We start from the raw sequence: 13,372 nt of genomic DNA on the forward strand, positions 1-13,372 counted from the left end.
AGAACATTTGGGGGACATTTGGGGACATTTTGGGGACATCTAGGAACATTTTCTTGTAAACCATAAATATTTCCCTGTAATTTGCAAAAGTTTGACACCCATATTGGATATATTCCAAGAAGTCTGGTTTTCAAGCCTGAAAATCGGCCTAAAGCGGCCTGACATGGCCTGAAAATTTTACATCGCCGAATTGAGCGAATATTGGTGAGAAATCTATAAAACTTTGTGATATTGAACACCAATTTCGGTTGTCTTTTAAGAAATTTAACTTTCCGGTCCAAAATCGGCCTGAAACGGCCCGAAATCACCTGAAAATTTTGCATTTCAAATTTCAGCAAATATCGATGTCATATCTTTGCAGCATTTATAAAGTTTTATAATATTTGGCACCCATATCGGTTGTCTTATAAAAAATTTAACTTTCCGGTCCAAAATCGGCCTGAAACGGTCTGAAATGGCCCGAAAATATTACTTTTCAAAACGCAGCAAATGTCGGTGTGATATCTTGCAGTATCTATAAAATTATGTAATATGTGCTACCCATTTTGGTTGTTTTTTTTTAAATTTAACTTTTTGGCCTAAAATCGGCCTAATGCGGCCTGAAATGGCCTGAAAATTTTGCATTTTAAAATTCAGCAAAAATCGGTGTGCCATCCCAAAACTCTCGTGATACTTAACACATTTTCCGGATGTCTTACAGAAAATTTAACTTTTAGGTCTAAAATCGACCTAATGCGGCCTGAAATAGCCTGAAAAAAGCCTGAAAATTGAAAATCAAAAATTTAGCTTAAGATTTCATATCGCTGCAAATTTTGAGCCAAACTTAAATTTCACCGTAAATTACCCCTGAAATCAGCTATATTTCAAGCCTAAAATTAGCTCGGACCGGCCTGAAAGGGCCTAAAAGAGCCTGAAAATCTTAAAATGGAGAATGTAGACAACTTGGATGCTAATAGTTTTAAAGCATATTAAAATCTTCGGAAATCATGGAAGGCTTTATTTTTGGCTCGAAATCAGTTTGGCACGGCCTGAAACGGCCTGAAAAAGCCTGAACGCCTCATGCCTCAGAATATAGCCGATATGGGTGTCAAAATTTGCCAAATTTTTCAGCGTTTTCAGTTGTCAAGTTGAAAAGTGATCTACATGCTCCAAGCTTTGTCTCAATTTCGTCCCAAACGACACTCCGAAATTCCGCCTTGTATTAACGGCATTTCTGGACGATTTTTGTGGTTTTAAGTATTAAAATTTTGTTTTTTGATAGTTAATTTATATTTGTTACACTAAAATTTCAAACAACTATTCATCAAAACAACAATACTGACGTAGTTTTCAGCAAATGTTCAAAAGTTATCAGTGGTCAGAAAAAACTCGTTTTCGGGCCCTTCAAAAAAGAAAAACATAGGAAAAAAACAGCATGTAATTCATCAAAAAGTATCTGAATACGGAAATTTCCACAAAAAATCGAAAAATTTATTCCTGCAAGACCGAGTAGGTGCTCTCTTCATAATTCATCGAAGTTCTTCGCAAACGTCCATTTTTCGTCGTTTGCCATTCGGGTTTTTCAGGAATTGGCTGAAAAATTATACATTTTGATTTTATTCCACAAATTTTGTTATTATTTACATCATCAAAAAATTTGAAAAAAAATTCAAAATTGAAAATGCACAATTTTTTTTTGAATTTTTTAAAAATGCCACTGTGGGGACATGGAACATCTAGAAAACTTTTAAGTTTGAAATTTGTAATCTACGCAAAATTTCGTGTGGATTTGACACCCATATCGGCTATATTCGAAATGATAAGATTTTCAGGCTATTTCAGGCCGATTCAGGCCGATTTCAGGCCTGAATATGAAATTTCGAAGTTTTCTGCCACCCAAATTGAAATTTTCCACAAAATTCGCAAGAAATATAAGAAACATATTTGATAATTCCGAGTTTCGAGTTTTCCGGCTTGTTCAGGCCGTTTCAGGCCTATTTCAGGCTTGAAAATTAGATATTTGTTTTGTAAAAGTGTTTTGGTTTAATTTCATCAATATCATTAATTTTACTGAAAGTTGACACTCATATCAACTATATTTTGCGTTTTGGGATTTTTAGGCCGTTTCAGGCCAAATTAAGTGTTTTTTTCAAGCCGCATAATTCAAAAATTGTGCAGAAATGAAAAAAAATTAGTTTTACATTAAAAGCCTAAGTAATATTCGATCAGTAGTTGCTAATCGTAGTGAAATCCAAGCGCTAACCTATTCTAAAACTTTTGACGTGCTGTGCTACCAGGAAACGTGGTTAACAACTGAAAAACAAGATTCTTTAGTGACGGGTCTCAGTAATCAATACTCTGTCTTCCGTACGGATCGTGCTAAAGGGAAACGAGGTGGAGGTGTTTGTAATGTGGTAAAAGTAGAAATCCCATGTGAAACAGTAGTTTCAGAATCTAAAATTAACGCTTATGAAATTCTCGTAAATGACCTGAACATTGACGTAGTTCCCTTTAGAATCATAAACATTTATCGTGCTCCTTCTTGCACTTATCAAAATACTGTTAGACTAATTAGTAAAATTGAAGACCTTGTGGAACATCAAGGCAAAGTTGTAGTTGTGAGAGATCTTAATATTGGAGGTATCGACTGGAGCTTCAACGACTCTAAAACTAAATTAGGTTCTTTATTAGTAGATCTGTGCAAAAACCATAATCTGGAACAATATGTCAAAATGCCAACCCGCAAATCGAAAATTCTGGATGTTGCTCTTTCTAATTCCGTAATCAGCAATTTAAACATCATGGCCCCAATAGGGTCTAGTGACCACAATACCATTAAGTTGACGGTACAGCTCTTACAAAATATATCTGTCCCTAAGAAAATGATACCAGATTTTTCGAAACTGGACTGGCCCTGCTGTGCAACATACTTTGAAAACATAGAGTGGGGTAAGGTATTTGATACCCATTCCCACGTGAACGATATTTATGAATGCTTTCTAGGCCACATTAGAACAATGTTCTCGCAGGCAGTCCCAACTATGCCGATGCCAGAGACTTCAAAACCAGTGCCTCAATATTTAAGGTCTTTTGAACAAATGGTAAAAAACCAATTCAGCAAAACGATAATGTCGAAAACTATGAATGATTTTATAGAATACATTTACCTAGCGAGAAAATATAGGAAAAAGTTGCGGAAGTATCTAAGTAACCTGGAGGTAAAGTTATTTAAAAAAAAAAGGGCAATAGTAAGTTTAGTAAACACGCAAAAACTCTTCTGAAACCGCGAAACTGTAGTGTTCCAACCCTGATAGATAATGACGAAAATGAAATTGTCTCTGAACTAGACAAAGCAAATCTTCTAGCATCCTACTTTGAGGCTCAGTATACAAATCAAAATAACAAGAATTTTGCTCTAGCCGATGATTCTGTATCAGATCAACCAATTCCCTGGGTTACTGATGCAGAAGTTCTAAAAGTGATCATGGCCTCGAAAAAGTCTTGCTCTGTAACAAGCGACCAGGTCCCATTTACGTTTATAAAAATACTATCGCCTCTCATCAGTAGCGTTCTGGCCCAGATTTTCAACTTGAGCATGATGAGAGGGCAAGTCCCGCACGCTTGGACTGAATCCATTGTAATACCTCTTGGAAAAATCACTAACGCTAACAATCCAACCGACTTCAGACCCATTAGCTTGACCTCGCACTTGTGCAGAGTTTACGAAAGATGTATATTAGCAAAAATTGAGTTATTTCTAGTAGATAACAAATTTTGGTCACAAAATCAACATGGATTCCGCCCCAGAAAATCAACGGTGACTAATATGTTAGAATCTTTGAATGATTGGACTAAAAGTATTGATCTCGGTGAGCAAATCGATATCATATACCTAGACTTTTCCAAGGCTTTCGACCGGCTCCCACATGACTTACTTTTAGATAAACTCGTATCTTTAAGAATGAACAAAAATTTACTGATATGGTTGAATGAATTTCTCTCAAATAGAAGCTTTAGGGTTAGAATTGGGCAAACGCTGTCATCCAGAAAATTGGCCACCTGTGGCGTCCCACAAGGCGCAGTTCTGTCACCACTTTTGTTTGGTATCTATGTTAATGATCACCAATATTACCCAAAAAAGTAGCATGTAAACAGTTTGCAGATGACACGAAATTGTATGTATCGACCCCTAAGACTGAAAGCGAAAACAATTTACAGTCTGCTCTAGATGCTGTAGTAGATTGGACAAGGGGATCAAAACTCACTCTAAACCAATCTAAGACAGTTCACGTCACAGTAGGAAAACGTAGAACAGTTTTCAAATACCACCTAGACGGTTACCCTATTGAGCGAAAAGCTATTACCAGAGACCTTGGATTTTTAATCTCTGAAAAGCTGGATTTCTCTGAGCATTGGAGGAAATGTATCAATCTAGCTAAATTTCAACTGGCCAACATGTTCAACCAGTACAGTACCTCCAATAAGAAACTAATGATTCTCTTATACAAAACTTTCATCCGCCCTCGTTTAGAATATGGAACAGTAGTGTCTTCTCCGACAAAAAAATCGGATGAGAAAGCAATAGAGTCTGTGCAAAACGCGTTCACTTGGCGCCTTTATAGTAGAATCAAAAAAAGATATATTAATCCAACTGATAAAGATTACAAAACTGCCATGGAACGTAACGAACTATTCGACCTCCAAACCTTAAGCACGAGACGTAAAATAATTGACAGAATCCAAGTAATCAGAATGAATACTGGTAAAGTAGACTTAAAAACATCTGAGTTTTTTGAGCAACAAGAGACCCACACTCGTTCTAAAAAGAAATATGTCTGGCGCACAGGAAAATCTAAAATTAGGAGACACTTTTTTGTCAACAGAACACTACCCACAATGAAGCAACACTGATCTAATGTTACCTTATCCTCACTTCTATCCATCATTTATTCTTGCCATTTATACATCGATATTTCTGTTTTTTGCTTCTTCTCCAATGTAGCCACTATTTTCTTCTCATCTCTTTTTTATTTTTGTTCCGTTTTATTTATGTAATTTATTTATGTAACCACTTGTGATGGTTTGTATCTATTAATGTGTGTTTTTTTTTCTACCTCACGATATCTTACTATCGTAATAAATTAAATTTAATTTAAATTAAAATTTAAAAAAAGTCAGAAGTTATTACCATACCAAATACTATTTGGGTTGCAGGCTTTTCAAGCCGGTTTCAGGCCGGTTTAGGCCCAAAAACTAAATATTTTGAATATAGCCAATATGGGGGCCAAATTACATTCAAATTTTGCGTAGATTTCGAATTTAACTAAATGAAATGTCTCAAAACGTCCAAAGTGTCCCATTTTCTCCGAAATGTCCCAGAAATTTTAAAAAATTCTTAAAACTTACGACAAAGTCATCATCCTTATTAATTCTCGATCTTTGAGTGCTCGCCACCTCCAGCTCCGATCTTTTTGGTTCAGTGACGTCATCCTCCTGAGTTTTTTCGACTTTCAGCGTGGAACCCGGGTGCAGCGACATTTCCGACAAATTTTTGCCGGACCGAGATTTTAAAGAGCTTTGAGTTGGCTGCAGTTGCAGAGATGATGGAATCTGTAAAAAAAAAATTATCAAAAAATTATAAATTGAGTGATTTACATAAATTTCCGTGTTTTTTTTCAACAAAAAAAAGCGCCCTTGTGGGGACATGAGACATCTGAGACACTTATGACAATTGAAATTTGAAATCTTCATAAAATTTGCATATGATTTGACACCCATATTGCCTATAATCTAAATTTTGAAGTTTTCAAGCTTTTTCAGGCCGAATGAGGTCCGATTCGAGCCAAAACTATAATGTGTTCGGAATATAGCTAAAATAAAATTAAAAAATATTCGGAACTGATTAGAAAGCTAAATTTTGTCATGAAATTAAATATTTTCAGGTGTAGGCCATTCCAAGCCGAAATAGGCCTGAATCCGGCCTGAAGACCAAAGTGCTCAGAATATAGTCGATGTGGGGCTTATTTTGTGGCAAATTTTATGGAGATTCCGAATTTTCAAGTGAAAAAGTGCAAAATGTCCCATGTCCCCGCAGTGGATGCTTTCATGAAATTTTCAAGTGACCAATGGGCTTTTCATTGCATCCCCTGGGCTTTGGCTTGCTCCTTCTCTGATTTTCACCTTATTTCTCATCTCGAACTCAGATTCCTCACACGTTTTTCGTCGTTTTTCACACAAATTCGTGAGCAAAACCTCGACGATTGTCCACAAAATTGTGATAAAAACACAGAAAACTATGCAAAATGAGTATTTGCAGACGGCCTTAAGCCTATTGAAAAGCTCTGAATTGTCCAGAATGAATCTCTCGAAAAATTGGAAAAATGAGGGGTTGTGCCAGTTGCAGTTGTGGCCGGAGCAGCAGCAAGCCCATCCGTTGGGAAGTTCCAGGAAAACGAAGGGATTCGGGGATTTGAAGCAGTGGGTGTAGGATTCTGAAAAAAAATCATTGAAAAGTTATGAAAAATCGATATTTTGAAAACATAAAATTTCGATTTTCAAAAAAAAAAAATTTTTCGAAATTTATTTTTCAAAAAAATTTTTTTCCGAAAAGTTACTTATAATTTTTTTTTAACATTCAAAAACTTATCTCTTGAAATCTAAAACTTTCAGGCTTAATTCTCAAAAACTGAGTCAGTTATCGATTTTCGAAGTTTATCGATTTTTCCGAATTTTTCGAAAGTGCCCCTGTGGGGACATGGGACATCTGGGAATCACTAGAGTGTCAAATTCAGATTTCGCACACAATTTGGTGAAAAATGCTACCCATATCGGCTATATTCGGATAATTTTGAATTTTCGGGCTGTTTCAGGCCGTTCCAGGCCGATTTTTGGGCAAAACCATACTAATGGGGAAAATAGCCAATATTAATGTGTAAGCTTAATGAATGTCATGAAAGTTTAAAAATTTGCACCCTCATTGGCTAAGTTCTGCTATTTTTGAATTTTCGTGCTTTCCGGGTCGTTTCAAGCCGATTTCAGGCCAAAAACCGGATATTCTGAAACATAATTATTATGAGTCTTAAAACACAGAAATTTTCATTTTGAGAAACATAAAATGCAAATTCGCTCTGGATATATACAAATAATTCCAGATTTTCAAGCTTTTCAGGCCGTTCTAGGCCGATTTCCAGCCTGAATTCCGATTACTCTGAAAATAGGCGATGTAGATGCCGAAGTTCTGAAAATTCTTTAAAAATCTGAAGTTTACACCTTCTCTGGCTATATTCTGTTATTTTAGAATTTTCGGGCTTCCCAGGCCGTTTCAGGCCCAAAAACTGACTATTCCTGAATGTAGCCGATATGGGTGTCAAAATTCAGCTAATTTCAAAAGAAATTCATTTTCAGTACTCTGAATACCGCAAAGTGTCCCCAAAGTGTCCCCGCAGTGGCAAATTTTCAGTTTTTTTGTTTTTTCTTTGATAATCTTACTAGAATTGATGTGGCATTCCAACGGTAATGCAAAGCTGCTCACATGCCCCTGCCACGTGGCAGAATGAGTTCCATTTGTGCCGAAAAACATTACACAGGCCTGAAAAAAAAATCTGAAATTTTTTAAAAATAATTTTCTACTTACGGGCGGTCCGGTTTTTGATTCGTGTGTAATATTATACGTGGCAATTGTGGTGTGTTCACCTTCCAGTGTGAATTTTGGGAATTTGTCATAGATCACCTCCTGAAAATTGGAGAAATTAGGAAATTTTTGGTTTTTTCATAATATTTTTTTGGTTTTTTCATAATAATTTCCAGCCGCATACCTTTGTGGTGTAGCACTCCAAATACTTCATTTCTCCGTTTTCGGCCATTGTTTTGAGAAATTTGAAGAACAAGAAGAATATTTGCATTTTGACGAGAGAGAACTTTGGAAATAAATTTTTGAAAACAAAAATTTCGTGGAAAAACGTGAAATTTTTTTTTAATTTTAAAATTCAACATTAACCTTTAATTTTACGTTAAAAATATATATTTCTTACACTTTTTCATCTCCTACAAAAATTTCTACAATTTTGAGCATTTTTCAGGAAAGGGTCCAATTGGCGCAGTGGGATTTTCGCCGGATACCACTTCCACGCAGAAGAATTATTAAATCATGATTATAATGCTGAAGACCTCGAATTTTCAGAAAAAAATTAAGTTTTTTGAGTTTTATCTGAAAATTGAATATTCGTCTTTTTTCCTGTTTTCGGGTAATATTTATGTAAAATCACATACAAATTGTGTTAAAACTATAATTTCAGACATTCCAGAATTTTTAGAAAAAATTGTTTGAATGGCGCAGTGGGATTTTCGCCGGATACCACTTCCACGCAGAAGACCGGGGTTCGAGTCCGCACTGTGGCATAATTTTTTTAAAGCTGTTTTAGGGTTAAAAAATGTGCTTAATTTGAAAATTAGAGTTAAAGGTAAAAAAAAACCCCGCTTTCCTGCAAATTTCCGGCAAAAAAGCGTTTTCTAGAAGAAATCAAATTTTCAACTAACTTTTTAGAGGTTTTTTCGAAAATTACACAATATTTGTGCTTGGAACGTTTTAAAATTTTAGTTATTGCTGTTTGGAACAGTTTTCAAAATTTGTGCACACATGGCGCAGTGGGATTTTCGCTGGATACCATTCCCACGCAGAAGGCCGGGGTTCGAGTCCGCACTGTGGCATTAATTTTTTAAAAAGCTGTTTAAGGGCTAAAAATGTGCTTAATTTGAAAATTACAGTTATAAACTTGAAAACTTTCAATTTTCCGCAAGTTTCCCGCAAAAAATAAAAGTTTTTTTTCGAAGGAATCAAAATTGTGGCTCTCAACTTAAGTTTTGAACATTTTCTTCGAAAATTACACAATATTTGTGCTTGGAACGTTTTAAAATTTTAGTAATTGCTGTTTGGAACAGTTTTCAAAATTTGTGCACACATGGCGCAGTGGGATTTTCGCTGGATGCCACTTCCACGCAGAAGACCGGGGTTCGAGTCCGCGCTGTGGTCAATATATTTTTTTCGATTCAAAAGACACATTAAAAGTAGACACTACATGAAATACGTGCCGAGAAACTTATTTTTATGTTCTTGGAGTACAAAAAATCACAAGAATATATAATTAAATTTTTTATTTCTAACTCGAAAAGCTGTGATTTCTGATGCTAAAATTCAGAACAATTAGTGACGTAACAACTAGGCACCTGCCGCACGAAAACCTAATTTGATATTGCAAAAGTGGCTATTTATGCTTGCTCTCAGGTGCTCAGAATCCAGTTTGTGCCTTTTTTTAGCAGGTTTTGAGACGTTTTCGATCATTCTCGACCATTTTGACATTGAAATTTGAATTCAGCACCTATTAATTACTCTAAAAACAATAGAAAATCAATATAAAATTATTGAGCCACAGTTGGGGCTCGAACCCCGGTCCTCTGCCTGGAAGTGGCGTTCGGCGAAAATCCCACTGCGCCACTTGGAAAAATTATTTAAAATTGTTGATATCAGTGTTTTAGCTTATTCTAAATACAATTCTTATGTTTTTTTTACAACAAAACATCCAGAAAATTAGTTGTCAAGTTCGATTTTCCAGTTCTAATCAAAAACTCAAATTTTCTAGTGAAAATTCTGATTTCTCAGTGTTTTGACTTTTATTTTCGGGTTCAGCGCAGTTTTCTTACCCTGAAATAATCCAAACAAAAATTTATGCCACGGTGCGGACTCGAACCCCGGTCTTCTGCTTGGAAGTCGGCGAAAATCCCACTGCGCCATACGAGCAAAACCTTTAATTTTGGACAAAAATCATTTTTCTTTTCGAAATCTAAATTAATTTTTTTATTTGATATCATCATTTTTCAGGAGTTCAAATATGCATTCCTGCTCAAACCCGTACCTGGCGAGCCCGGACTTTCTGAAAACCGCGTTCCATGTCATAACCGCCATAGCTACTCCAATTCATGCGTTCGGATTTTATTGCATAATACGAAAAACCCCGCAACACATGAATCCTGTCAAATGGCTTTTGTTTAATTTGCACTGTTGGTGTATTTTATTGGATGTTACCATTAGCTTTTTGGGTATTCCGTATATACTTTTTCCGGCAATGGCTGGGTATGGTCTTGGGCCCATCGAGTCCCCAGGACTGTTTTTCTATCTGGGAGTCACTTTTGTTACAGGTAGGTTTTTTTTTTGGAAATTAAAAAAAATCAAAAAAAATTGAAATAAATTTTTGGGACATCTGAGACGTTTTTTAAATGTAAAATTTGAAATCTCAATCAAATTTGGTAAGATTTTACACCCATATTGGCTATATTCCGAGAAGTTTGAGATTTCAGGCTTTTTCAGGCCGGTTTTAGTCTTAAAAATCAAGATTTAAATTTTGACCATGATGGGGCTCAAACAAATTTGCAATTTTAGATTTTTACACTAATATTGTCCATATTCCGAATAGTTTGAGATTCCAGGCTTTTTCAGGCCGTTTCAGGCCGGTTTTAGGCCGAACTGTTGGGACATTGGAAATTTGAAACATTTGAAACTTTTTTTGAATTTCGGTAAAATTAATATATGGGTGTATGCTGAACACATTGAGATTTCAGGCTTTTCGGGCCGTTTCAGGCTGAGTGCAGGCCTAAGACTAATTGTTTTCCAAGTTTAGTCAATATGTGTGTGAAATCTTTGAAAATTATAAGGAAACGTGAAAATTAAAATGAAAAACGTTATAAATCGTCGAAAATTCGCATTTTAAGCTTTTCAGGCCGATTCGGGCCGAGTTCTGGACTAAACTGAAATTTCTCTGAATATAGTCAATATGGATGTCAAAACTTTGCGAATTTTGTGAAAAATTCAAAAGTCATACTGAAAAATGCCAAAAAAATGCTCGAAAATTTAATTTCAAACTTTTCAAGCCGTTTCAAGCCGATTTCAGGCCTAAACCAAAAAATCAACCAAATATAGCCAATATGGGTGTCAGAACTTTGCGAATTTTATGAGAAACTTAAATATCACACTGAAAAATGACAAAAATTGGTGAAAAATCTGATTTCAAACTTTTCAAGCCGTTTCAAGCCGATTTCAGGCCCAAACCCAAAAGTCAACCAAATATAGGCAATATGGGTGTCAAAATTTTGCAAATTTTATGAAAACTTTGAAAATCAAACTGAAAAATGTCGAAAATTGCTGGAAAATGTGATTTCAGGCGTTACCACATCGATTTTTGTAACTTTCGAAAATCGATATTTCATTTTGTTTGGTGAATCATCAGCATGGAGATATTTTCGAAAACCTGCAGTTGTTTTGAGTTATATTATTGTACCGTTATACTACATGCCATTACAGTTTTTCATCCCTGAACAGGAATCCGGAAGGGAAATTTCGTGGGCGGTAGGATTAAAACCTTCGAAAATATTTGAAATAGATAATGTTTTAAAATTTTAAGGCAGCAGAAAATGTTTTCTGCAATTTTTACTTCAAAAATTAGCCGATTAAGTTAAGTTTAGAAAAAAAATTTCAAAATTAAAAAAAAAAATTTTGAAAAAAATTTTTTTTTTAGAAATTACTTCTCTGAATTTTGAATAAAAATTAACACAAAATTCAAACAATGTCATAAAATTCCAGCTGCTCGACTGTATCCCCGAGCTCCCAAGAGATGGCCGTGAGCTTTTCGTTCTGGCCACTAATCTAAAAGGCCCGGGCCTGACAATCTTCATATCCGAGATTCTTCCGATAGTTCAATGTGGTACATTTGTCAGTCTTAATTTATATAATTTAACTATAGCGAGACCAAGTGGAATGTCGAAAAAGACTATTCAAATGCAACATTTATTGATTTTTGCGTTGATTCTTCAGGTAAAAACTTTTTTCTTCGGGACGTAAACCAGTTTTAAGTAGAAAATTTGAATTCTACGTGAATTTTGCGTTGATTTGACACCCATATTGACTAGATTCCAAGTTTGTTAAGTTTCAGGCCTGAAATGGCCTAAAATTGGCCTGAAAAAGCTTGGAACTCCAACATTGCTGAATATGAGGCTTACGTTAGTTTGACACCTATACTGGATATTCTTCCGAAGATTTTTTGTCTTAGGCCTGAAATCGGCCTGAAATGGCCTGAAAATCTCAAATTTCAGAACTTAGCCAATATGGGTGTCAAATGATTGCAAATTTCGTGTATAATCCGAATTTTCTATTTTTACAAACTTTCGGAACCTCAAAGTGTCCCAAATCGTGGCCCAAACGACACTCCGAAATTCCGCTGGACCATTTTAGCGTACACACATGATTTTTTACTTGAAAATGCGTTAATTAATGAAATTTCAGTTTGACACCCACATTGACACCCATATTGACAATATTCTGATAGTTATTAGGTTTAGGCCTGAAGTCGGCCTGAAACGGCCTGAAATTCTCAAATTTCAGCATGGAGCCAATATGGGTGTCAATTGTGCAAAAATATTAGATAGATTACTCAAATTTTTCCACTGAAAATGTCTGCTATCGTCCAAGGCCCAGATATTCGGCCTAAATTCGGCCTAAAATGGCCTGAAATTCTGAAATGTCAGAATATGGGTGTCAAAAAAAATATGGGTGTCAAATTGGTGTCAAATTTTGTGTAGATTCCGAATTTTTGTGTGAAAAATGCCCCTAATAAACAATTTCAATTTTTTTTTGAAAATTTGGAAAAAAAAAATTTTGAAAACTTTTGAAAAACAAATTTTTTTTTCTGAAATTTTTTAAACAAAGTTTGACTCAAAATTGGCGTAATTTTGTATTTTCAGGAGTTTTATCAAAAAAAAGAATTTTAGGCCTCAGTGAACACATTCCTATTCATAGTACCCGTCAACGCAGTAATATACATAGTATATATCCATCACCAAAATCAATTGCTCAACAATTTAATTGTATTCTGCCTGGCTTTTCATGGTATTGTATCTACTCTTATCATGATATTTGCTCATAAGCCATATCGGGACTTCACCCTTCTCCCAGTGAAGTACTTCAGGCCGCCTCAGCCGTCAGTGTCTCCAGGAGTTTTTTCCACAAGTAACTTGGCGGTTTGATATTGAAATTTTACAATTTTTGATAATAAATCTGTTTGAAGGTACTTTTTTCTGTGATTTTCTCAAAAAAATCCTATAAAATTCGCTTAAAACCGGCGAAAACACCAAGCGGAATTTCGGAGCGTCGTTTGGCACACTTTTGGGACACTTGGGGATACCTAGGACTGTTGTAACTAAAAAATTCGGATTTTACGCAAAATTTGCAAAATTTTGACACCGATATTGACTAGTTTCCAAAAATTGAGATTTTCAGGCCGGTTCAGGCCGATTTCAAGCCGGTTTAGGCCAGACCATAAAATAAATGCCGAATATTGTAAATGTACGT

General features: G+C 35.4%; 2 protein-coding genes and 1 pseudogene across 3 annotated transcripts; 2 read left to right on the plus strand and 1 right to left on the minus strand.

Moving 5' to 3' along the window:
* Positions 1-1,430: 1,430 nt before the first annotated feature.
* Positions 1,431-7,892, minus strand: spe-19 (CX domain-containing protein). Its single transcript, NM_075470.5, has 6 exons — positions 7,794-7,892; positions 7,613-7,711; positions 7,468-7,567; positions 6,160-6,470; positions 5,386-5,589; positions 1,431-1,572 (listed from the first exon to the last, which is right to left on the minus strand). Exons 1-6 carry the CDS (start codon positions 7,878-7,880, stop codon positions 1,471-1,473), a joined length of 903 nt encoding a protein of 300 aa, NP_507871.3. The 5' UTR covers positions 7,881-7,892; the 3' UTR covers positions 1,431-1,470.
* Y113G7A.2 lies at positions 2,175-4,887 on the plus strand (annotated as a pseudogene). The gene has a single exon. A coding segment is annotated over exon 1 (2,713 nt).
* Positions 7,893-9,846: 1,954 nt separating the features above from the next.
* Positions 9,847-13,091, plus strand: srh-233 (Serpentine Receptor, class H). The gene is made up of 4 exons (NM_075471.2): positions 9,847-10,170; positions 11,190-11,374; positions 11,609-11,839; positions 12,793-13,091. The coding sequence occupies exons 1-4, from the start codon at positions 9,864-9,866 to the stop codon at positions 13,045-13,047; spliced, it is 978 nt and encodes a 325-aa protein (NP_507872.1). The 5' UTR covers positions 9,847-9,863; the 3' UTR covers positions 13,048-13,091.
* Positions 13,092-13,372: the final 281 nt, after the last annotated feature.

This window comes from Caenorhabditis elegans, chromosome V (genome assembly GCF_000002985.6).
Source record: "Caenorhabditis elegans chromosome V".
NCBI lineage: Eukaryota > Metazoa > Nematoda > Chromadorea > Rhabditida > Rhabditidae > Caenorhabditis > Caenorhabditis elegans.

What these genes read in the sequence shown, in the direction of transcription:
- spe-19 (NM_075470.5), bottom strand. Translation starts at nt 7,880, where the DNA reads ATGCAAATATTCTTCTTGTTCTTCAAATTTCTCAAAACAATGGCCGAA. An exon ending in AATCAAAAACCGGACCGCCC is followed by an intron (nt 7,568 to 7,612) that starts GTAAGTAGAAAA and finishes TTTTTTTTTCAG; the next exon opens with GCCTGTGTAATGTTTTTCGG. An exon ending in AGTTCGAGATGAGAAATAAG is followed by an intron (nt 5,590 to 6,159) that starts GTGAAAATCAGA and finishes TTTTTTTTACAG; the next exon opens with ATTCCATCATCTCTGCAACT.
- srh-233 (NM_075471.2), top strand. Translation starts at nt 9,864, where the DNA reads ATGCATTCCTGCTCAAACCCGTACCTGGCGAGCCCGGACTTTCTGAAA. An exon ending in GGGAGTCACTTTTGTTACAG is followed by an intron (nt 10,171 to 11,189) that starts GTAGGTTTTTTT and finishes ATGTGATTTCAG; the next exon opens with GCGTTACCACATCGATTTTT. An exon ending in GAAGGGAAATTTCGTGGGCG is followed by an intron (nt 11,375 to 11,608) that starts GTAGGATTAAAA and finishes ATAAAATTCCAG; the next exon opens with CTGCTCGACTGTATCCCCGA.